This window comes from Candoia aspera, chromosome 9, assembly GCF_035149785.1.
Source record: "Candoia aspera isolate rCanAsp1 chromosome 9, rCanAsp1.hap2, whole genome shotgun sequence".
NCBI classification, from domain to species: Eukaryota; Metazoa; Chordata; class Lepidosauria; order Squamata; family Boidae; genus Candoia; species Candoia aspera.
This window is the reverse complement of record NC_086161.1, coordinates 12,544,591-12,567,966: the sequence shown is the minus strand read 5'-3', so window position 1 is coordinate 12,567,966 and position 23,376 is coordinate 12,544,591. Positions and strand designations below refer to the sequence as shown.

At 40.2% G+C, this 23,376-nt stretch overlaps 1 protein-coding gene across 3 annotated transcripts in view; it reads left to right on the top strand.

Moving 5' to 3' along the window:
- The window catches only part of CAMK2B (calcium/calmodulin dependent protein kinase II beta), a 179,107-nt gene that overhangs the window by 19,403 nt on the left and 136,328 nt on the right, over positions 1 to 23,376 (top strand). For all 3 annotated transcript variants that reach the window (XM_063311399.1, XM_063311398.1, XM_063311400.1), the window contains exon 2: positions 16,370 to 16,464. In XM_063311399.1, coding sequence (XP_063167469.1) covers positions 16,370 to 16,464 — 95 coding nt within the window. The remainder of the gene's footprint in view (positions 1 to 16,369; positions 16,465 to 23,376) is intronic.

Sequence of the window (23,376 nt, the reverse complement as noted above, 5' to 3'; positions counted from 1 at the left end):
ACTACATGTGCAGGTTGTGTAAGCCATGGTGACTATAACCATGATTTATTGAATGATGTGAAGGAGAGGGTCCTCGGGAGTCAAGGTCTAATTGGGAATAGAGCTCTACTCACAAGGAGCAGTTAGACTTACAGGCAATGGGGAAAAGACAAGATCAACCTTTTTACCCTGGAGGAACCCCTGAAATAATTTTCAGGTCTCAGGGAACCCCTGCATGAACATTAATGTACCTACAACTCATGGTACAATGTCTTTTTTTAAAATCACAATCTCTTGCAGAACCCCAGTTGAGAAAGGCTGTTCTAGTTATATAATTCTTCATTTCTGAACAACCAGGGCTGAAAGAAGGGCTGTGTTCACACAGTGGACTTACACACACTGTAAATTGTTTGTTTTAGTTTGGCACAGTGTGTGAACTCAACTTTATGACTTGGTATTCTGAGCAAACTAGGCATTTATGGATTATTCAACGATATTCAGCTATTAAAAGACTTCTAAGTTTAATGTATGAATGCAGCCAATTACACATTGCTCTAAGCCATTATGAGGTTTGTTTGGTTTTGGCTTAGCTTTATACTCAAATCCAGACACTGTGCTTTGGAAAACCTGGTTTCTGGCATGACATTATTAGAACCAGACTGTAAAGGTTTATTCAGTAATCCAAGACTTTAATAATCCGTGGCTATGTATGGTATATGAACTGAGCTACGGAAAGTTAGTGCATTACTCATTAAATCACATCTAATGACATTGCCTTAATTCTTCACTATTAGAGTAAGCAGTATAACCAAGGCACACAAAGGTTGCTGTTAATTAATCACAATTCCATTATATAATTGTTGATTCTGCCAAGTTTCCACAATTGTTCCATCTAATTGAAATTGTACAAGAGACATCGTTACCAACCTACTTTCTCTCTCTCTCCGCCCTCCCTGATTAGTCTGTCAATTACATTTGATAATTCAGAGGAATGCTGCCTCCATGTTGAAATGGATCTAGGGCAGTGTTTTTCAAGCTTGACAACCTGATGAGTGGACTTCAACTCCCAGAATTCCCAGCATTCCCCAGCCAGCGTTCCCTAAATTCTGAACAAGATGTATGGACATCATTGCACTGATGGGAATTTTTTAGACAGATACAATGGCACCATTTTCACTGGTATTGGGCCAAGGCTATTGTAAAATGATGAATTACCATTTGTTTTATCGTTCTTATTTACATAGTTAGTTTTTATACAGACCAGTTCAGTTGCACAGTGTCACTTAGCTAACTGTAACCACAAGAACCATGTCTCTGTTACGCTGCTTGACCAAACCTTTGCTTTTTCAGAAATAATTGTTGTTCAACTGTTTCTAACTCTTCATGAGCTGAGGGACATCATTTTACTAGGATTGTCTGTTAGCGTTGGCTTCTTTGAGTTCTTGTGTCATTGGTGATAGTCTCTAGCCACCATGTCTTCTTTGGCCTCCTTTTCTATTGCCCTTGATTTTTCCAAGATTTTTCAGGGCCTTTTAGAACTCCCTTGCTTTATCTTTTGTATGGTAATAATGTGGTTTCAGGGGGCCCTGATTTGTACATCTGGCAGCTCTCATTATATCTATGATTGCAGAATTCTGAGCATTATCTTGCATGTGAGATAAGCTCAATTGCCTGGTTGTTTGAGCATTCCTTTTTTTTTTTTTAGTCCATTCAGTCGTGTCCGATTCTTGAAGACTGCCTGGACAAGTCCCTGAAGTTTTCTTGGCAAGGTTTTTCAGAAGTGGTTTGCCATTGCCTCCTTCCTAGGGCTGCAAGAGGGACTGGCCCAAGGTCACCCAGCTGGCTTCGTGCCTAAGGCAGGACTAGAACTCACAATCTCTCGGTTTCTTTAGCACTGGCCTTTTTGAGTTTTTGAATATAAATTGATCTTTTCCAGTTCCTTGGCCTACTGCTGTGTTTTTCCATTTGTTATTGTTTATTCATTTAGTCGCTTCCAACTCTTCGTAACTTCATGGACCAGCCCATGCCAGAACTTCCTGTTGGTCGTCAACACCCCCAGCTCCCTCAGGGACAAGTCTGTCACCTCTAGAATATCATCCATCCATCTTGCCCTTGGTCGGCCCCTCTTCCTTTTGCCTTCCACTCTCCCTAGCATCAGCAACTTCTCCAGGGTGTCCTGTCTTCTCATTGTGTGGCCAAAGTATTTCAGTTTTGCCTTTAATATCATTCCCTCAAGTGAGCAGTCTGGCTTGATTTCCTGGAGGATGGACTGGTTTGATCTTCTTGCAGTCCAAGGCACTCTCAGAATTTTCCTCCAACACCACAGTTCAAAGGCATCGATCTTCCTTCGCTCAGCCTTCCTTATGGTCCAGCTCTCGCAGCCATATGTTACAACGGGGAACACCATTGCTTTAACTATGCGGGCCTTTGTTGTCAGTGTGTTTTTCCGTACCTCCTTACAAATTGCAAGTAGCACTTTAATTGCTACTTATACTGTTACTTGTAAGATTTTAAGATTTTAAACAGTTCTGCTGATATTTCATCAACTCCTGCAGCTTTGTTGTTAATGCTAGTTTTCTTAGGGTCCATTTAACTTCATTCTCCCAAAAGTCTCTGGGTATAGGTCAGTGATCAAACCTTTATATCTATAATTGATTTGGGGATCTTTTTTGTACAGTTCTTTCATTTGTTTGAGCCATGTATATCCTTATTGTCTAGAAGATCTCTGCCTTTTTTCCTTTTATTATGTTCATCTTCAGTCATAAAGTTTTGCTTTGTAGGGAAAAATGGGAACAGGGAATGCTATATATATTACCTTGACTTCCTGAAATGGTAGGATATATATTTAACATATATTTAGAACTATATCTAAACTATACGTTTAGATATAGTTCCTTGTTTTTTTTCTTGTTTTTCTCTGGAACTCAGTCTTTAGTTGGGCAAATTGTCCCCATTCGCTGTTGCATTTTGCTTTTCATCTTTCTTCAGCTATTTTCAATGTATCAGCAGGCAGCCATTTCATCGTCTTTTGCTTTTTGCATTTGGAATATTTTTATTTGCTTCACCTTTAATGATGTAATGAATTTCAGTCCAGAGTTCTTCAGGCACTCTGTTTATCAAATCTAATCCATTAAAGGTGTTCTTCTCTTTCACTCTATAATCATATGGGATACTGCAGAGGTTGCATGCTATTGGTTCAATGATTTTATTTGTCTTCTTTAATTTAAGTTGTAATTTTGCAAGGAGAAATTCATGTTCTCAGCCTGCAGTCACCATCAGGTCCTGTTGTGGTTGAAAAGAACTTCTCCATCTTTGCTTGAAGAGTAGATAGTCATTCTGATTTTGGCATTGTTCATCTGGTGATGTCTTTTAGGTTGTTGGAAAAACGTGTTATAAGCACCGAATTTTCTTAGCCAAATTTTAGTAATCTGCCTCCTGCTTTATTTTGTGCACCAACTCCAAAGTTTCCCATTATTCCAGATGTTCTTTTACTTTTGGTTTTAACATTCCAGGCTTCTATAGTAAGCATGATTATTAATATGGTGTTGTGTCAATAAGGTGTTGCAGGTTGCCACAAAAGTGCCCAACTTCCATTTTGTCTGCCTTTGGTAAAGGTGGGCTGTGATTATTGCTTTGTTATGCCGGTTCTTTCTGCTATATTTCATTTTGTTGACGGCTTTCTTACTTGTTGTCATTTTATTATATTTTGGGGTTTATTTGCTTTGCATTCATGTTATCCATTGTTTAAATATTAGCACTCTTTATTAGAAGATCACTTTATTTTTAAAAAAATAAATGTCTGGATGTGATGGCTAGAAAGTTGGGACATTGATGGGTGCTCGATCAAGACAAAGAGCAGAACTCAACCTATGGAAGTGGAGTGAAAGGGGATTGGCCAGTATGAGTGAATATGGCTGTTGAAATCTGGAGTGCAGAGAAGTCAGTTGTTTTGGGACAGCTTTAACCATCTAGGAATCCAAGGGCAGCAGGGCATGGCTGAATACTTGGCAGGCAGAGACTCTATGTGCTTATTATTAGAATGAAGTGGCAAAAGCTAATGCACTAGATCAGGCTGATTCTCTTGCCAAAAATACTAACACAGAATGAAAGGGAAAAGGAATCCTGCCTCCATGGCTAATGCAGCATTCTTAACACTGTACAACAAGCCCCATAAATTACTCATTAATTGGATGCCACAGTGTAGGTACATCAGTGATTAAACTACTTCTCCTTCCCTTTATCATCACAAAATATTGATTGCATTGATTTTAACTGAAATTAGGACATCTTCTTTTTACGTTTCTGTGTTCTGGAGATGCTTAAGCTGATACTCTTGTAAGAACATGTACTAAGTTTTCATTTTTTATTAAGGCAGAGCAGACTCGATAGCTACTGTGGAGGCTGCTGAAAACACAATGTGTAGCAGTTCCCCCCCCCCCCCCGCTGTAGTTTTGTACTGTGTGCTGCGCTAGCCAAGTCCGCAATATGAGGCAATGCCTCTAGAATGCGCTCCTGTGCATGTTAAGCTTTGATCGGCTTTGCCTTTAGCTTATTGGGGTTCTTCCTGCATGCAGAGTCCACCTGGAGATCAGAAGGAGTCTGCTGATTGCCTTTACTAACACATTTTATTAAATGGCATACAGTTTCATAAGGTGTAGTTCACTTCATCAGATGCATTGAGTGGCTAGACTGATGTGGGATTTAAACTGGAGTGAGGTGGGGAAAAGGAGAAGATGACAGAAGACAGGTTGGTTGTACAGATGCAGGTTACATGTGAGACAGATTGCAAGTACATTATGAATTATTAGTTGCATTGTGTTAAAAACCCATTGTGTTTATTGAGACTTTCAGAGATAGCCTGAAACCTTTCGATGTATGTGAGTTCAGCAATTTCTCACTCAAGTGTGCTGGAGATGGCTACTTTGAGATCTGCAATGGGGTGTCTTGGAACTTTGAGATGCTCTAATAATAGCTCAGGAAGGCTTATGCGTTTTGATCAAATCTGTCAGTCTGGAAAGGTGCTACCAGACTCCTGGTTTTGAGCTACCATGGACTTACATGGCTCTCCTATATGAGATACCTGAGGGGAGCTTTGTCAGGTAGCATCACACAGTACTGGCATTGCAGTACCTTGGACAGCTCCAAGCAGGCAATTCTTTCTGAGAAGCCTTCCTGTTCCTTCAGGGAAATAAAACATGGTCCCGTCCTGCTGTTTTAGTGACCACTGCCCTATGGCCTCAGTAGGGTCAGAGGCATGACAGGCTGGAAAAAAAGGGCTGATCTTCCATCTTCCTGTTTCTCCTCCATTTTTTTCACAATGATTTATCTCTGACATGTTGTCTTTTTCCAATAAGGTTGTCCCAAAGTTCTCTTTCAGAAAATCACAAGCGGTGTGATTTTTCTCAAAAGGAGTTGGGCAGAGGAAGTATTAGGCATTCCTCTCCTGAACATCGTAGCCTGGTCCTGATTAGGCCACCTGTGCTTAAAGCGAAACCATAATCAGAGCAGAAAGATTTAAGGTTTCAGCTCCTTCTCAGAAGTGAGGTCTTCCAAAGTATAATTCTCTGGCCTGGAGCTTCCAGTTCATTGCTTCTCAGACAGAACCTGGCCATGGTGAACATAAGGCCCTGGTGCAAATGGGACTGGTTACTCAGACAAATCTGGCTCAAGGCTCCCATTTCTTTATGCATGTGTGTGCATGCACATGTATGTGTTTGCTTTGGGTGAGTGTTATGCGCTTTCATTTTTCATTCTGACAAGCAAGGTAGCTTTAGGTCACCACTTCCTACTGCAAAGCAAGCAAATAGGTTTGTTCTCTAAGGTTGTTGTTTCCCTTGGGTTTTCTCTCCCCGCACCCCCACCCCTTTACGGGATGAGTCTATGTCTGTTCTGGGCATTGGGTGTTACAGCAATGTCTGGAGCCACATGTTCCACAACATTCTTGCCAACCCCTTAAATAAAAGATAAAACAAAAAGAAAGCAAATGATTAGCAAAATGGCTCTTGCTGGCCCTGTGACTCATGTAACATTACAGCATTGCTTGGATTTCAGAAGTGGGGAGCTATTTCTTTGCGATTGGCATCATCACCATCATCATCATCATCATCATCATCCATGAGAGAACTTCTCCTTCTCTGGGGATGAAATCACTGAAATGCAGGCAGAAATGCTCTGTTTCCTAACCTATAGTTTTCTTCCCACTCTTAAACATTGCCTGAGGGTCATAGGGAATCCCAAGGCATTTTGGAAAAAGCAGTAGGGACGGTTTCTCTCCTGCCATACTAGAGGGAAGAAGACCCCTTTCATCATGCATTCGTGTTTAGGGAGGCCTTTCCTCAGCTCCTGTACTGCTGCCTTGTAGCCTGGTTGCTTAGCAACCATCTAACTCTTCGTTCCTTGTTCCCCTTCATTGTTATAGGCCTCATGCTGCCTGTTGTCTTATCTGCAGCTATTTGAAGAGCAGCAATAACAGTGCCTCAAAGGCTCTTTCAGCTGGGCCAGGAGTGACTGTTCACAAACTAGTTACCAATTTTGCAGTGAGAATGTGCCCTGGCCAACCTACGCCCTAATGTTGTTGGGAGACCTCTTGGGTTACACCAAGGTTGCTGTTGCTAAAAGCTTCTCCTCTCCCTGGAGTACTTCCTGTGCCCCAGTCTGTGCATCTTCATGGTATTCCTTGCTACAAGCCACCAAAAACTACTTGGAGAGCCACATATACAGTAGCTCATGATTTGAGACCCCTGGTTTAAAGCAAGCTAGGATTAACCATGGTTTTATATTCCAATTGGCTTCCCCAAAATAAATGTTCAGGCTTTGTTTTCTCTTGGATTCCATTTAGTTTAATGTCATGGTAAGTGAGAAATGAAGAAGCCATATTACAGCCTTGCATTGTGTGTGAATCAAGCCACTGATTGGGTGCTGTATAATGTGTTAAACCACAATTGGTTTGGTTAGTTTTGTTTTTGTCTGCCATGCAAACTGGCTTAGTGTGTTAGATGAATCAGCTGCAATCTGTTTAATGAAGGAGGAGTTCATTAGACTTTGCTCTATGTGCATATTTTGACTTCCTCACACTAGCCATGATCACTGCAAGGAGAACAGTTGGTAATGCTTTCTTTTCTGGATGATGAATCTGTTCCTTTGCTTCAATTGTGTGTGTGCAGTGGTGAAACTTGGAGGAAAGCTTATACTGTAAAACCTGATACAGAAATCCTTTTCTTGGCAAAGGCTACACTCTGAATTCTACATTAGCAGAACGCTCATGATGCTGTTAACATTAAAGGTCCCTTGACAGCATGATACTGAGTCATGTGGCTTCCAGGTGCAGCCCTGGCATAAACTTTTTCATGCTTTTATCTTTCATATTTCTGTCACTGATGGTTCTCAGGGAAGGTCTGGAGGGCTGAAAAAAAAAAAGACAAAACAAAACAAAAAACGTTCTGAAATCACAGAGCTTCAAAGGTGGAATCTTTAACTTTCTTTTTGTTTTACAGGGATATTATAGAGTTAATTTTTTGTGTAAGTTGCACTGCGTATTTTGATAGACTTAAAAAAAAATAAAGAACCACAGGTAAGAACATGTGCTGGGGATTCTTTGTGCTTCTGCTGCGAAATCCATTATTTGGCTCCACTTTGCAGGCTTCTACACCCCCATATTGTTAAATCCAGTCTTTGGACTCAAAGTGAACCCACTTTGAGCAAGATGCTTCATGTACTAGTTCCTCCATTAATTGGGTAACTAAGTATGTGCATGAGCTCATGTATTCTTACTCTTCCTTCCCACCTAGACAATTTGCTCCAAGTTCAACCAGCAGAACGGAAATGGATGGTTCCAAGTCCAGTCAGCAAGTTCAAGGATGTCTCTTGTGATTAGAAATCAACTCAAAGAAAAACATATGCATAAAGCTGTCAAAGGAATAATTACATAGCTATCAGGAAAAAAGTAGAATAAGTACATGAAGCTGACTGGTTTGGTTTTGGCTTAGTTTGAAGTGTGGTGCTGTTGTGGTTTGTAAAGAATGGTCTTATGGCTAATTCAACAAATTATAGTTAACATAAAGCATGTGAAAACCCAGATAATTCATACAATCCAAGCCAAAGAAAGCACATTATAGTTTAGCACAGTGTTGAACCCAGGCCAGTGATTACCATTGTATATCACAAAAAACAAAATGGGGTGGCATTGTTTTGACTTATGATGGATGAACCAGCAGTTGTAGCTTCCAAGCCATGGCTTATAACTTAGAATGATGAGAAATCAACCAATTGTGATTTAGAAGACAGTGGCATATGTAGTGTGTTTGTAAGCTGTGACCCATAGTTAGTGCAGTGGGTGAATTTACTTGTTTCTGGCTTATTCAGAAAATAAATACCCATGGTTTAAGATAACATATAAACAATATCTCTGAATATATGCTTTGCATGCGGAACACCCAAGAATCAGTCCCTCAAATCAAATCTGGAAATAATTTTTTTCCCTTGCAATGCTGCAGAGCTGCTACCAGCCAATGCAGAGTAAACAATACTGAGCTAGATAGCTCTATTTGATACAAAGCATCTTCCTAAATCCAGTAATTGCTGAATAATGGATCATTCGAACTTCTTCTTCGGAAGTACCAATTGAAGCGAATATTTGTAGCTCAGGGTTAAACTGTGGAGTCCTTGGTGCTCTCTGAACCTTGTTGTTTTCTTGCCTAGACTGGCAATGAAACGTCTGCAACATCTTCAGTGCGAAGAGGGAATGGGCCTTCCTCTCTGTTTATATACCGTCATTTGTCCAGCTTGTGTTGGTGGAGGTGTTGTTCTCTCCTTGGGAGTTCCTTGATTGGGCTGTTTGCTGCTTGGTTGATGGACTGAGTTAATAGTTCCTTGATTAGGGTGTATTGTGCTGTTGATTGTTCATCTGGTGTTAATCTTTGGAAGTAGTTTGGCCCCCAGAGTTTGCAAAGCAGAATTTCTAGTATTGTTGGTACCCCTCCTCAACCTCCTTCCATCATTATAAATTATTATCAATCTGTAGGACAAAAGGAGTTGGTGAAAGTGACAGATAACTTCATTTAGAAGGTTTTCAAATTAAAATGAAAAAGTTGGCCTTTTTAAAAGGTCAGAGATTTATATCCAATTGAGTAGAGCTTTAGAAATGTAGCTGCTATGAACGGTAAGCACAGATGTAATTTTTGGTGGCTTGCAAAGAAGCTTCCTCTTCCCTCCAATGCTCTGCTAAAGAAGTTCACTGAGAAAAAATGGATTGGGCAAGATAGGGAAGCAGAGAAGGCTTTCAGACCAATGGATCAGATGAAAAAGAAACTGCTCCTTGAAGGTGTTCCTGCAAGTGTTCCTGCAAGTATCAACTTGGCCTCAGATGGTGGTGAGGGAGATGGGCGTGAGATCAGAAGGGTCAACCTGGTGGGCTGGATCAGGCCCACAGATCTAAAGTTCTCCATGCATGTTCTCAGAGGTGGGTTCTTACTGCTGCCTTTTGCTTGGAGGAGTTCCACAGCAACATTTTCCAGGCAATATGGAATCTTCTGCAGCTCAGTTTTATTGAACGTGTTTAGATGGCAGTAATATGTAGTATGCTAACTCCCACTCTCCATGGTTCTTTACGGTATTTTCCAGAAAGCCACATGGCTTTCCCTCTTTGCTATTTTAAGGAGCAATTTTAAACATGGAAATAAATGGAATCTTTTGATTTTCAGTAGTTCCAAAACCTTAAGCGTGGTTGGTTTCATGCATTAATCATTTCATTTCCCTTTGGAATAATGTTAATTATGCTATTCTAAGTAATTTTTCCAATCTGAATTATAATATGTGGTGAGAGGAAGAAACACACACATTGGGGGGGGGGGGGAAAGAAGATAAAAATTAGAACGTTCACTGGTATACAGTAAGAAAATGGATGCAGATCACTGCATCTCTGTGAGTGACTTATCTAGTGACCAAAGGTAGTTAGAGATATTTGGGTGGTTTATTTTGGAGCTAGGATTTCAGATGAGGGCTGCAGACCATTGCCAAGGGAACCACCTTAAACTAGGCCAGGTTGTTTTGTCCAATTAGGTTGCTCTTGATTGCTCTGACTCCTGTTTTTTTTCTCAGAGTCTCAAGGAAGAACAAATATTTCCCCTTATCTTCTATCTGATCTTGTTGTCTAGAAATGCCAGATACCGAACATGCAACCTTTTTTTATATAATGCTGTTACTGAGGCCAATCAGTCAATATTTTATTATGGTCACAGATCAGAATTAAATGTTACTGAGGTATGGTTTTTTCCAAGGCTTCATGGCTCATCTAGTACTGAAGGATGTATAGCACTGCAGCCTTAATCTCTGCTAAGTAATTGCTGCATTTTCAGACTTAAAATAATAGTAGCCCACCACCCTCTTGCCACCACTACCATAATCTCTGCTCAGTGAGGGTTTAAGGTTTATGGAGATGGTTGAAAAGCTCAAGAAGACATGTCTCTTTTATATCAGATTAGCCTTCAGGGGTGATAAGTAGCTTCTTCTTTGCTACTATTTCGCTCATTTGAGAGACTGCAACACTTAGTACTACATGTGTAAACCGGTGGTGATTTGTTTTTCATAGAGGCAGTGTGACTTATTTCACCCACTAGGTTGGGTGAGTATCCAAAAGCAAATGCTTTGCATCTTGAAGAGAGGGACTCCTCTTCTGTGGGATTTAGATACGTGAGTGAGTCTAGTCTAGTCTAGCTAGTGTTAGGAAGGGCACCACACAATTAGATGTTTAGCCTAATTGAGCTGTCAACAGTCAGAAAAAAGAAAAAGTTAACATCTCATGTGAGACCTGCCAGATTTCAACATTCATGTGCCATTATAATGTTTTATTAAAGGGGCAGGGCCCCCTCTTGGGTATCTGGTGGGTGACACAGTGCCGAGCCCCAGCCTATTTCATGCAGCATGTAATCTAATTTTTAAAGTTGCCTGCCAGCAGTCAGTTCAAATCTTGACAAAAGTTACCTGTACCACCCCCAGCAGGCTGCTGGATCAGAAAGAGAAATGAAGGAGGTGGGAAAAAGAGGTGATCCCATTCAATTGTGGCTATGTCACCAATCTTTGATAGTACAGTGTGTGATTTTCAACAGCCAAATGTATATTCTGATTAGTGCACAAATACCTTGACAGTCAGTACAGTCAAATTCACCACTCCATTGTTCCAACTGGAGCAAAACACTTCAATTTACAAAGAAACTGAATCAGACAAGTTTTTCCCCTTCTTTACGTTTTGATAACATGCCTGCATAATCAAAAAGCCATTCATGCAGATGTTGACAAGCACTGTTAATAGTGATAAGGGATAAGGTTGGTCTTTGGTGACACAGAGCAAACAGTCAATGCTGAGGTGCTCCATTTGCCCAGAAGGTTTCCATGCCATGTTGCATTGCCCCATCAGCTGTGGCCACTTGTGTAGAGCCTCGTGAAGTGACTTGGAAGGATCCATAGAGCTCTGAAAATGCTGGCTTCTTGGGTAGGTGGGGGTCAATTTCAGAGGTATCAATTGAAGCAGAAATACCTATTGTGGTAGGAACTTTGGTCTTCCTGATCTGGACTTTGTGCCATTGAAAGGCCTTAAAGGATCCTTGGTCACCTTGAGCATTTTTCCATAAAACAAAATATCCCTCGTCAACTGGTGTAACTCTATAAAATAATGTTGAGCTCTTTTTTCTCTTCTCTTTCTCTGTACCAAGTCCAGCTACAACCCTGTGCATGCAGTTACAAGAAAGTAAATCTCATTGAATAAAATGGGAGTGCCTTTTGAATCAATATATAAATATAAATATATATAATATGTGTTGTATATTTTCATCCATTTATTTAGTAATTCATTTACATCTATTTTGTTTGCATGTGATGGAGTGAACTTTCTTTGACCTGATTATTTCTTTATATTTGATCCAAGATCCAGAAAGGACAGAAAGTTTACCTGTGATTAGGTTGGAAAAACCTATAATTTAATTATAGGTTAAAGCATTTAAATCTATAATAAAAACACTGACTGTCTTATTGGGTCAGTTAAGATTATTAATACAAATAACAGTTGTCTTGGTCTGGGAGACTGCAAACTTGAGGGGGGGCAGTGCACCAATAATTGCTGCTGTAACCCTACTCTAATTCAGAGAAAGATGGTCAGTTAGGCATTTATATAACTTGAAGAAAGGAAAGACAAAGAACATAAACAGCACATGTTCCTTCATCACACAATTAATTGCAAATTGGCACCCAGTGCAAAAAACAGCCTGCAGTTTCACACAAATTGCATTGTCACAGAAACAACACACAATTGCCCCATGCAAAACTCACTTAATAATGAACAAGGCCGGTTTCTCCATCTTCTTTCTTGGAAAACAATTAAGGGTGAATTGTATTCTACAGTTCAGTAAATAAATAGAATTGGTCATACAAGATTAATGGAGACAGGGAATTATGTAGGATTATTAGACGGGTGTCTCTCAGATTGCATGAGAACATTTTTACAACCATGAAACTACCCTCTTTTTCTTGGATTAAGCAGAGAATTCAAGTTTCTTACTCCCTGGTGAGCTTCCTACTTTACAGCATGCAGGCATATGATCCTTTTCAAAATGATGGATGACTGTCCCTATCCTTTTCAAACCTAGAACCATGATGGGTGTTCGTGGGGGTCTGTGTGTGTGAAAGGAGGTCCCATGACTAAACATATGTGAAGCTATGAACTCAGTTAAATTAAACTAGCTAGTTCTGAGATGGTGCTTTAATTAGGGAACATGTTCTCATGGTTCTACAGCAAATTTGGCAATTACTAAAGAAAGCACAGGTTGGGCTCATTCATTGCCCTAAACTGTCTGCTTGGCTTGGGCTTGGCACATTTTTAATTTTTTTTATTTATTTTCTATCCTGCCTTTATTATTTGTACAAATAACTCAAGGTGGCTAACATACCAAATACTCCTTCCTCCTCCTATTTTCCCCACAACAACAACCCTGTGAGGTAGGTTGGGCTGAGAGAGAGCGACTGGCCCAAGGTCACCCAGCTGGCTATCATGCCTAAGGCAGGACTAGAACTCTCAGTCTCCTGGTTTCTAGCCCAGCACCTTAACCACTAGACCAAACTGGCTCTTATGCTCAACCTGTGTTGTTGTTAGTTGCTGTCGAGTTGTTTACAACGCATGGCGACCCCATGTATAACAGAACGAAATGCTGTTTGGTCTTGCGCCATGTGCCTGACTGTTCCAATGTTTGCATCCATTGTTGCTGTGATTGTATCAATCCATCGCATTGAAAAGAGGAAGGTCTTCCTCTTTTCTGCTGGCCCTCGACTTTACCAAACATGATGTCCTTTTCAAGCGATCGGTCTTTCCTGACGATGTGCCCAAAGTACGAGAGTCTAAGCCTAGTTATCTTCACTGATAGGGAACATTCTGGTTGTATTTGTTCTAAAACTGATTTGTTTGTTCTTCTGGCAGCCCATGGTATTTTCAATAATCTTTGCCAACACCACAATTCGAATGCATCAGTTCTTCTAACTTCCTTTTTTAATGTCCAACTTTCACAGGCTCAACCTAGCCATAGTGATTTGTTAATCATGGTTTTTGACTTATACTGCATGAACTTAGCTAGCTGTGGTTTATGCAATAAGCATACTTTGGCTCAATGTATAACTCCAGTCATTGTCATCTAAATGTAATGTAACCTTTCCCAACCAGGAACCCTCCAAATGTACTGGAAATGCAAATTCCAGAATTCCTAGCCAGTGTAACCCCAGAGTCTGCTGTTGAGAATCCTGGGAGTTTTAGTCCCCTCATATTTGGCAGGTGCCTGATGGGCAAAAGCTTATATCATTCTACTTGGTTGCATTTGAATTAAGACAGCCAACAGAATCCAGTGAAGTTATTCCCAGTGAAAATGCATTTGCATGCTAGCATTTCCTTTGAGGAATTAAATATTGATCAAAATACTTTGCTTTTTTTCTTTAACAATTTTTTTTTGCTTTTGCTTTATTAATTTGTAATATTTTCTGTCTTGTGCACCATAGGATGAGAAGCACCCAAATCCTCTCTTGATAACAATAGCATTGGGACTCTCAAGATTTTAACTCTTCCAAACCAAAATGACATACAAAATAAAAAAGCGGATACTCTTTTCTATTTTTATACCTGAGCCATGTTATCAGCATCTTTTTTGCACATCAGTCAGGGTTTTGTTTATGGAATCCCTGTGTTGTGAATTGAAACAAACTTTTTGTGCACTTATCAATGGCTATTAAACAGGATGGCTAGATGGAACCATTCTTGACAGGGACCATAGTTGCTATGTTTTACATATGTGAACTTCCCTTCATCAAAGTTCAGACATAGTTAATAATAACTCCAAGTGATTTGCAACATCATTTTTAAAAACAGACGATAAAATATGTGTTGGATAGGCTCAGTGAAATCAGTGGAACTAATACTTGTCATGTCTAACTTCAGTCTCATTTATTTTGGTGGGTCTTCTTTAAGCATGGCTGCTGAATGTGGACCAAGTCAATTCCCAGATATCCCTCTGATAAAAAAGAGCAGGAACTGTGGACGATGGCTATTGCCTTTATAGGCTTGGTACACCTCCCATCAGAATCCAGTTGTCCACCATTAAAACAGCATCCTGGATCCTCTCTTATCCACCAAACAATTATCAGGTTCTCTAAGATTCTCACTTGGGGGAAGCTCATGAAGAACCAAAAGCCTCATAATTTTGGCCTTAAATGTGTCATCAACATGGTTCTAATCCTACAGTTTTCCTGCTGGTTGGAATTGTGACATGAGGAAGAGACAGCTGTTAGGAGATGTTGACAGGAGAGCATCTGAGGTCACTGGCTAATGCTGTATACCACTCTGAGAATCAGAAAAGGTTATAGAATGATATTTCCAGAAGCTCATTGTCCCACAATAGAACAGGATTAATTAGTTTAACAATCCCTGAGAGATGTTTATGAGGCCTATTTTTAAAGCCTCTCAGTTGTGAGAAAAATAAAGGTAATTTTTAATGCGAAAGCCAAATGTTAAAGATCATATTAGAAGAGTTTCCAAATAAAAGCCAATTTAGTTTAGAAGATAAACTTTGACTGGGAAGACCTATGTGAAATTTCTTTTGAGCCTTGAAGGTTTCTTGATGATTCAATATTAATAAATACTTTTCAGATCTAAAAGTAGAAGCTGCCTAACATATTAGGCATATCAGATGAGCTCTGCCAGGTCAGACCAAAGATTTATCTACCCCCAACATTTTGATCTGTTCACCCAGCACATGACATCAAAATGTGCTTTGTTTCATTATAGTTTAAGCGGTTGTATAAATCCAGCGACTGTGGTTCTACCTGTAGTTTATGGATTAGGATTTTGTCTGAACAAAACCACTATGGCTTGTTTGTTTGGTAAACCACAATTGAAACAAACCTTGATTTAGCATGAGGCGTGAGCCCGTTACCAATCTAGTCTGGTGAATAAGCCCCTGGAGTGATGATTCCAAAACATCACACAAAATGTCAACCCTGTTTTGGTGGGTTGTTTTGGTGGGTTGCACAGTACACTAAGCCATAAACTAACAGTACAGTCTGGGTTTTTTTACTACATAATTGCTAAAATTTGGTTGGCTGGTTTATGGTTCAGAATGTTGTGCAAGGACCACCTCTCGCATTGTTTCACAAGCTGAAAGTTCATATTTCTGCATCAAAACCATGGTTTTGGCAGAGTGAGATGGCTGTAACTAAGCCACCACCTTCATGCCATGGGATACCTTGATTTCATCCTGTACCAGGAGGATGAATCACCTGTCCTTTCATTCTGCGCACTTTCTGGCTATTAAAATCTCCTATCTTAATGCATGGCATGATCACCTTGGTGGATGTCTGTATTCCACTTACTAGAGTGTCTGTGAAGCCTAGCGGAGCTGTGGAACCATTTAACAGATCTGGAGGCAGTTCAGAGATGGGTGAGGCTAATACAATGAAGCTTAATTCAGAGAGAGATTCTGTTGGCGGAGACTCTGCTAATCTGAACAAAGGGTCATTCTTATATGTGGAAAAGTATATTGGGAAACGATGAATCCCTTTGATTCCAGCTGGTTGCAATCCAGATTGTAAGCCTGAGTGCTGGTGACTGAGTTTGCTCTTTTCCTTCCCCATCAGCTTCTTCTTGTCTGTCACATCTATTAGGGTGTGAGCACGGGCTGTAGTTATTTGTAAAGTGTTAACTAGACAGTAAGATAAAAATAGTTCAAATGCCACCATGCTAATCAAATGGGCACAAAGTCATACCGGTTTCTAAAAAAAGATGAATTAGGAATTTTGCAGTGAGCTTGTCAATGAACTTCTCCCACAATGCAGCCATTAATCTCTCTCTTCTCCTCTCCTTCTTTAGGGGGGCTTTTTCAGTTGTGCGGCGCTGTGTCAAACTTTGCACTGGACATGAATACGCAGCGAAGATTATCAACACCAAGAAGCTCTCGGCAAGAGGTAGGGTGTAGGTCTTCTTCTTTGTGCAAAACGGCTGTGCTTTCGATATTTCTGCTCTAGGAGAATTCTCTGCTTCCACCCCGTTGTTTGGGTCCCTGGAACTGCTGCAATGTTTAAAGAGACCAACCTAACACGTGGAACGATGAGAAAATAAGCTGGTAGTCCTTGCAAACCACACAAAGCTGCCAGAGGTAACAAGTGCAGAAATTACTGCTTAGCCACAGGAGAAAATGGAAGGGCTCTTGAAGAATAAAGAGCTCTTTCTGCATGTTATTTTCAAAATGGGTTTGTATCCCTTTTTTTCCTTCTGTTACTATGGAAAGGATTTTGCCATTTCCCAACCATCACTTTCGCCCTTGGAGTCTTGAAATTTATGACAAGCTCAAAGGGACTGGATATTTATATTTTATAGACTGGAACGAACAAGTTGGCAGTGGAAATTTATGTGTGGAAAGGAATGTCTGTGGGAATAATGAAGGCAAAATGAAGGAAATTGAGTTTGCTGAAGAAATGGTATTGTGAGTGATTGACCTGGGCCTTGTGATAGTAGAACTGGGCAGAAGGTGAAAATGAGAATCATTAAGCCATGGAGTACTAATTTTAGGGATCTCTTAAGCAGCCATGAGAGAGAGTTCATTTACCTAGTACTTGGTTCACACATCACTTTTAGTCCTTTTGTGGCAGGAAGCACATCACACTAGATCTTCAGAATTTCACATAATAATCTATTCTAGTCCCACTTGGAAATACAGAGATGGTGGCTGAATTCTACATGCAGAGCATCTGCTTTGCTGTAGCTCTCATGATAGCTGGGAGTGTAAGGCTGCAACTCTCTGTTCATTGCACTGGTCTGCTTACAAGGACTTCCCCCCCCCCCCCAGTAATTGAATAGGATTGGGTTGCAAGTTGATAGTTCACAAGGTGTCACTTGCTTTTTAGGAAGATGGGAGGATAGCAAACACTTTAGAGATTAAGACAGGCACTATAAAGATTAAGAGGACCTTGGCAAGCTGCAACACTGGGCAGAAACCAGCAAGATGAATTTCAGCTGGAACAAATTTGAAGTCATCTTTTTGGGAAGGAAAAATCAGAGGCATGAGTTTAGGATGGAGGGCGTTATACTGAGTGGCAGTACATGTGAAAAGATCTGGCTGTCTTGGTGGATCACAAGCTGAACATGAGCCAACAGTATCATGTAGCTGGCAAAAGAGCAAAAACAATCCTAGGCTGCAACAACCAAAGTATAGTGCCAAAATCAAGAGAAGTTATTGCTCCTCTCTATTCTGAGTTGGTTAGATTATACACAGAATATTGCATCCACATATGAGCACTATATTTTAGGAAGGCATTGACAGATTGGGAACATGTCCAGGGTGGGACTCTCAAAATGATAATGGGCCTGGAATGAAAAACATGTGAAGAATGGTTGGAGATCTTGGGCAGATTCAGCCTGAAGAAGCAAAGGGAGGGAGGGAGATATAATAAGTACCTTCGTGTGTCTGAAGGGCTGTCATGTGGAAGAAGGGGCATAATCATTTAGGATTGTTTCAGAAGATAGATCAAGAAACAGTATGTTTCAACTGCAAAGAAGTAGATGCTGTTTGTACATCAGGAACAATTTCCAAATGCTATGACTGTTCAGCGTTGCAACAGGTTGTTTTGGGAAGTCGTAGACAACTTCCCTGGAGGTTTTAAGCTCGAAATATTTTGCACATCACGGAGCATGTTTTGTCTTTCAATAGGAAGACATTTGTGTAAGGAATCCTAATCTTTCGAAACACATTGTCCTCAAACGAATGTCTTCCTATCAGAATACTATTTTGCACATATTTGGAGAAAAGTACCCTTAATTTGAGTTAAGTATCAAGTATGATGTAGATACAGATTAGACATTAGGAAGAACTTCTTGACAGTAAGTGCTGACGAGCAGTGGAATAGATTGCCACATGGAGTGGTTTCTTCCCCTTCACTGGAGGCTTTCAGACAGAGGCTGGATAGTCATCTATTGGGGATGATACAGTGAATCCTGCAGTGTTCAGGGGACTGGACTTGATGACCTCTTATGTCCCTTCCAACTCTACGATTCTATGGTCAAATCCACAGGGGAAGATAGAGTTTCTGATACAAAGGAAGAGATCACACTTAGATGCCTTTGTTCAGGGCTGAAGGGTTTTGGTAGGGTAGCTCTAAAATTCTGCCTGGTTCAGTATCCCTTTTCCAGGTTGTGAAGGTAGCAGCATCTCTGTGTCCATTTCCACATGAATAGCTGGCATTTCCCATAATTTAATTTCAAGCCATAATGTATGATCCCAGAGGGAAACATGCCTTGCTTTTTGACGATGATGGCTTAAAGATAAATTCTAGGCATGGCTTGGGCAGAGTAACTAACTTACTAATTGGATTACTAAAGTTTAGATGCGAGGTAGAGGCTGGGGTTGAGATATTGGAGTTTAGAGAGAAGCTGATTAGTGGCAGTACCGAAGTGTTAAAAGCAGCTCATGATTATTAGTCGATTAACTCTATGTGAGGCCATGGAGAGTGGTATATGAGCCGTATAGTGCTTGTAAGTAGTAGTTATGAAACAGGTTTTTTGGTCAGACTGCAGAATAGCTGTAAAAGGCTGGTAGGTAAAGTACTGGAAGCAAGTACTTAAGCTAAGACACTTAAGTTAAAGTAGAAATGTGGGAATTGACAGTTAAATCTGCAGTGTATTTACATCCATGTGGGCCTGTTTAGGATCAAGAAGTATTTCATTCTTCTTATGGGAATTACAGAGGCTCCACAGATTACATAAAACCAGATTGACTGAAATACAGCTTTACACAAATATTTCCATAGTGCCTGTGAATGGATGTACTTGAGAAAGAAGAAAAGCAGTGGCTTTACACAACATGCTAAGCTATAAGGTGATTTTGATTTTGCCCAGAGCAAACACAGCCATCGTTGGATTTAAGCTATTGTTTGTGCCTAAGTGCTATCAGTAACCAAAGTCTTCAACTACTGGTGGAGGATTCTCCCAATGAAACATGATAGGCTACCAAAAATGTGCCTTGAAGAACAGATGGGCACACCTCAACCCTCCACATGGATCAACCAACTCCTCCAAACTATTGCATTCCTCGGCTTTTCATCACAATACTTACTTTCAGCCGGAGACCAGGCCAAGGCAATATTCAAACAAAGCGTCCTGGATGTTAATGCCCAAACAGACATTGAGTCATTTGCACACAGTAGGTCGTCGAAATGGCTGGCCAAGAATAAACTGTCCTTTCAAATAAAAAAGTACCTGACGATGGGTCTGACGCAATACTATAGGATAGCTCTTACTAGAGCAAGATTTGAGCAGTTAGATTCTATGGTCAAATATGGATGATTTCACCAAGTGCCTTACCTTGAGAGGACATGTGTTTGTGGAGCACCCGAAGTAGAAGCCATTGCACATGTCCTGTTTAACTGCCAACTATATGCCCCAGCAAGGGCTCCATACCTTCAGACATTAATTGACAGAACCACATACTGGGACTGTAACAAAAGACTAGGTTACTTCCTCCAGGGCACAAATACATATATGGTCAATAGAACTGTTAAAGTTTATAGTTAGGGCTGTCCAACTGAGAACGCAATTTATAGAACACATTGGGGTGGCATGTAAAGGTGACGAGTTCATTTAAACTCACATTGTTTCTGTATTTTATCACTTGTTTTATCACATCCTGCATTTTTATCTTACAATTTTATCTCTATTTTATCTTACCATATTTTATCATATTTTATCTCAACATAGTATATTCTAGTTAATTTTACTGTTTTTAGCTGTTTTATGGTATCACATTTTATATTTTATATTTTATAGTGGCTGATGCCCAACTTTCTGATATGGTCTTTTGACTAATCAATGAAGTTATTCATTCATTCAAGTGCTATGTGCAAAGCAGGCACTATGGATTGTCCAGCAAATCATCTTTATACATGACTAATTACAGCATCTGAAATCAACCATAGCCATCCATGTTCAGACTAACATCCATAATCCATTTTTCTTCTCACCTTGCTGCAGACTTGTGTTAGAATCCGGTTAGAGAGCTGTAGGGTCCCCTGTTAAACTTAGTTGTAGATTGCTTGTCTGGGTTTGAACTGTTTGGAATTTTAATTAATTGATTGCTACAGACCAAAAGAGCAGGAAGAAATTAGGTACATCAGATAAAGAGAATCTAGAAAAGCAAACGGGAGAAAAAAGATGATGGTGATGATGATGATGATAACAGGAGCAAGCGGGGGAAGAGGAGGAGGAATAAAGAGTAGAAGAGGGCCTGTTGGGCTTCCTAAACCCATGTGAGAATGGTAGACTCATTCAGAATGATCTGCTTGTGATTGCTACAGCTCAAATTTTTGCAATTTTCCTAGCAATTTATCTAAACTGGTCACTTAATGGGGAAATCACAATTTATGACTGGAATATCTGCTGATAATCTGGAGGATTAACACTAGGTGCCACGTATGGTACAGGAGGCAGCTTGAAAGAATGTGCGCGGCTGGCTCACTCTCGGTATCTGGACATACGCAGAGGTGTGGTTGTTAAGGGATGTTGTGAAATCTCCCCTCCGTCGCATTTGAGGATAAGGAGACCAGTCTCATCCAATGTCAGTGCTTCTCCGTGGGCCTGAGAGAGACGTGTAGGGCATTGTGTAATATTTTATTGCAGATATTCCCCAAAAGATATAGGGAGCATAAGGAGTTCCAGTGTGGTGGTGAAATAATCTTTTATAGCTCCCATCGTTTTTAAATTTAAATAAAAAACACTTTAACTTTGGCTGTGTTTTTTTCTAAGCCCGGCATGAGTAAAGTGTGGGCTGAGAGTCTGCTGTGAGCCAAGGAGGAGAATTACCTGTCCGGGTGAGTGGGGCTGGGGACTCGATGCTTCTTTCAGCCAATGTTCCAGCCAGCGGAGTCTCATCTGGGCCTCCAGTGAGGCACAACCAAGCTCTAGCTGGAGGAAAATGTTTGGAATTAAAATGTTTTGTATTTTTAATAGCTTTTCTATGTTCTTCCTGTGAGCTGCATTAAGAATGGTTTTCTGCCTGGAAAAGTGAAATAAAATAATTACATCCACTTAAAGAAAAAACAGCGCAGTTCAGTCAGCAAGAACTCCGTAGACTCTGAATTCCTAATCTGTATTCTGCATCCATGTTGCTGGCATGATCCCTGCGTTGGATCTTGTGGGCCTCAGATATTTTTGTAGCTTTGTATGAGGATGGGGAATTGGGGCAGAGAAGAAATAGATACATGACTCTGTGGTACACATAGGATGTGGGATGAGCTTGAGGTGTCTGTCTTTAAGAATAAAATGAATAAATGAGCTGTAGGACTTCCTTGCTTTGCAGACCTACTGAAGCTTCTTGCCGTCTTTCAGCTGAAGCCTGAAAACAGGTTAATAGGGCGGGGGGTGGGGGTAAAGGGAGAGAGAGAAGGAGAAACAGATTTGAATAACAGGATTGGAAAAACAACAGACTCTAATAGATTGGTCAGCTTTTTGGCTAAGTTCAAATATAATGTGCATAATAACAACCTCCCCACTACCAAGAAAAAGTAGTGCATTTTAAGAGCATTTCTTGGGGCTTCTGTGAATTACAATAGCTGCAAAGACCAAGAAAAATGCTACTTGCAAATATAAATATGTAATCTCGTAACAGGAACATTTCAATCATGGCTTAAATAAACAAACATAGAATACAGGCCCTTCACTGACATCTCGTTGGCTTCTTAGGAAGAGAATGCGAGACAATACCGGCTTTGCATCTGGTAGGGCTCCCCTAGGTTTTTCTGATACTCAGCACACACCCTTGTCTCACTGGGTAATTTGTATTCAGATTCCTTTTGTTAAGCTCTCTCACCCTCTGGTGCGTGTGGCTTTTAACTTGCCAGTTGGGACTTGGTTTTATCTCCTTGAGATGCTAGCCAGTTTCTTATTATAACTGTGTTTCAGTTAAGTTTTAATTGTCTTTCTGTTTTTTTTTAATCCTATAAGTTGCTTTGGAAAGAAAGCAGGACGAAAATGATAAATCCTGGGGTTTTTTTTTCTGGTGTCAAATTCCTACAGAAAAAGCTTACTAAGAAAAAAGTGGAAGTCTGGAAATTATTAGCTGTGCATCTTTTTAAAGTTAGGTTGGCTAGCTATCAAATATCATGATCTGAAGCAGATCATGCTATTTGATAGCTTCACCTATACATTTGGTTTTTTTTTTTTAAAAAAATCACCCTCCTTTTTATCCTTGTGAGCTCCTAGATTTATTCAGTATAGATTAGTGAATAGCTTTTAAGAAAGCAGTAATGGTAGTGGGGTGAATGAATAACCTAAGCTTCTCCAAAATTCACAAAGAACAAAAAGAAGCTGAAGAGTTTTGTGAAGATTGTTTCTATTTGGGTGAACATTAATAAAACATCTATGGCCAAAATGCAAGGATGAATGTTCTTATGATTTCAAGAGCTCTATGTTAATCATAGATCTACTTTTTGGTCTATAGCAGTAAACCAGTGTTTCTCAACCTTGGCAACTTTAAGATGTCTGGACTTCAACTCCCAGAATTAGGTGTTGTATCACTCTGTAACCTGATTTGAGCTAGCCATTGGGGCTTAGAGTGTGCCGGGCAAGTATGGCTTATTCAGTGTACCACTGTTTATAGATGGCTTAGTGAATGTTGTCCTTGTGTGTGTATATGCTGCATTTTTACTTTTGGTATGCATAGAAAATATAAATGCACAATTTTATGCAACACAGGCACTTTTCTTTGGTGTCTGAATGCCTTGGAGAAGACCTCTAGGAAGAGGTAAAGCATACAATGTTTTGAGGTTGAAATGTTATAATCTGAAATATTCTGTTCTGGATGTAGGAGAAGAGGGAGGTGTTCCAACCTC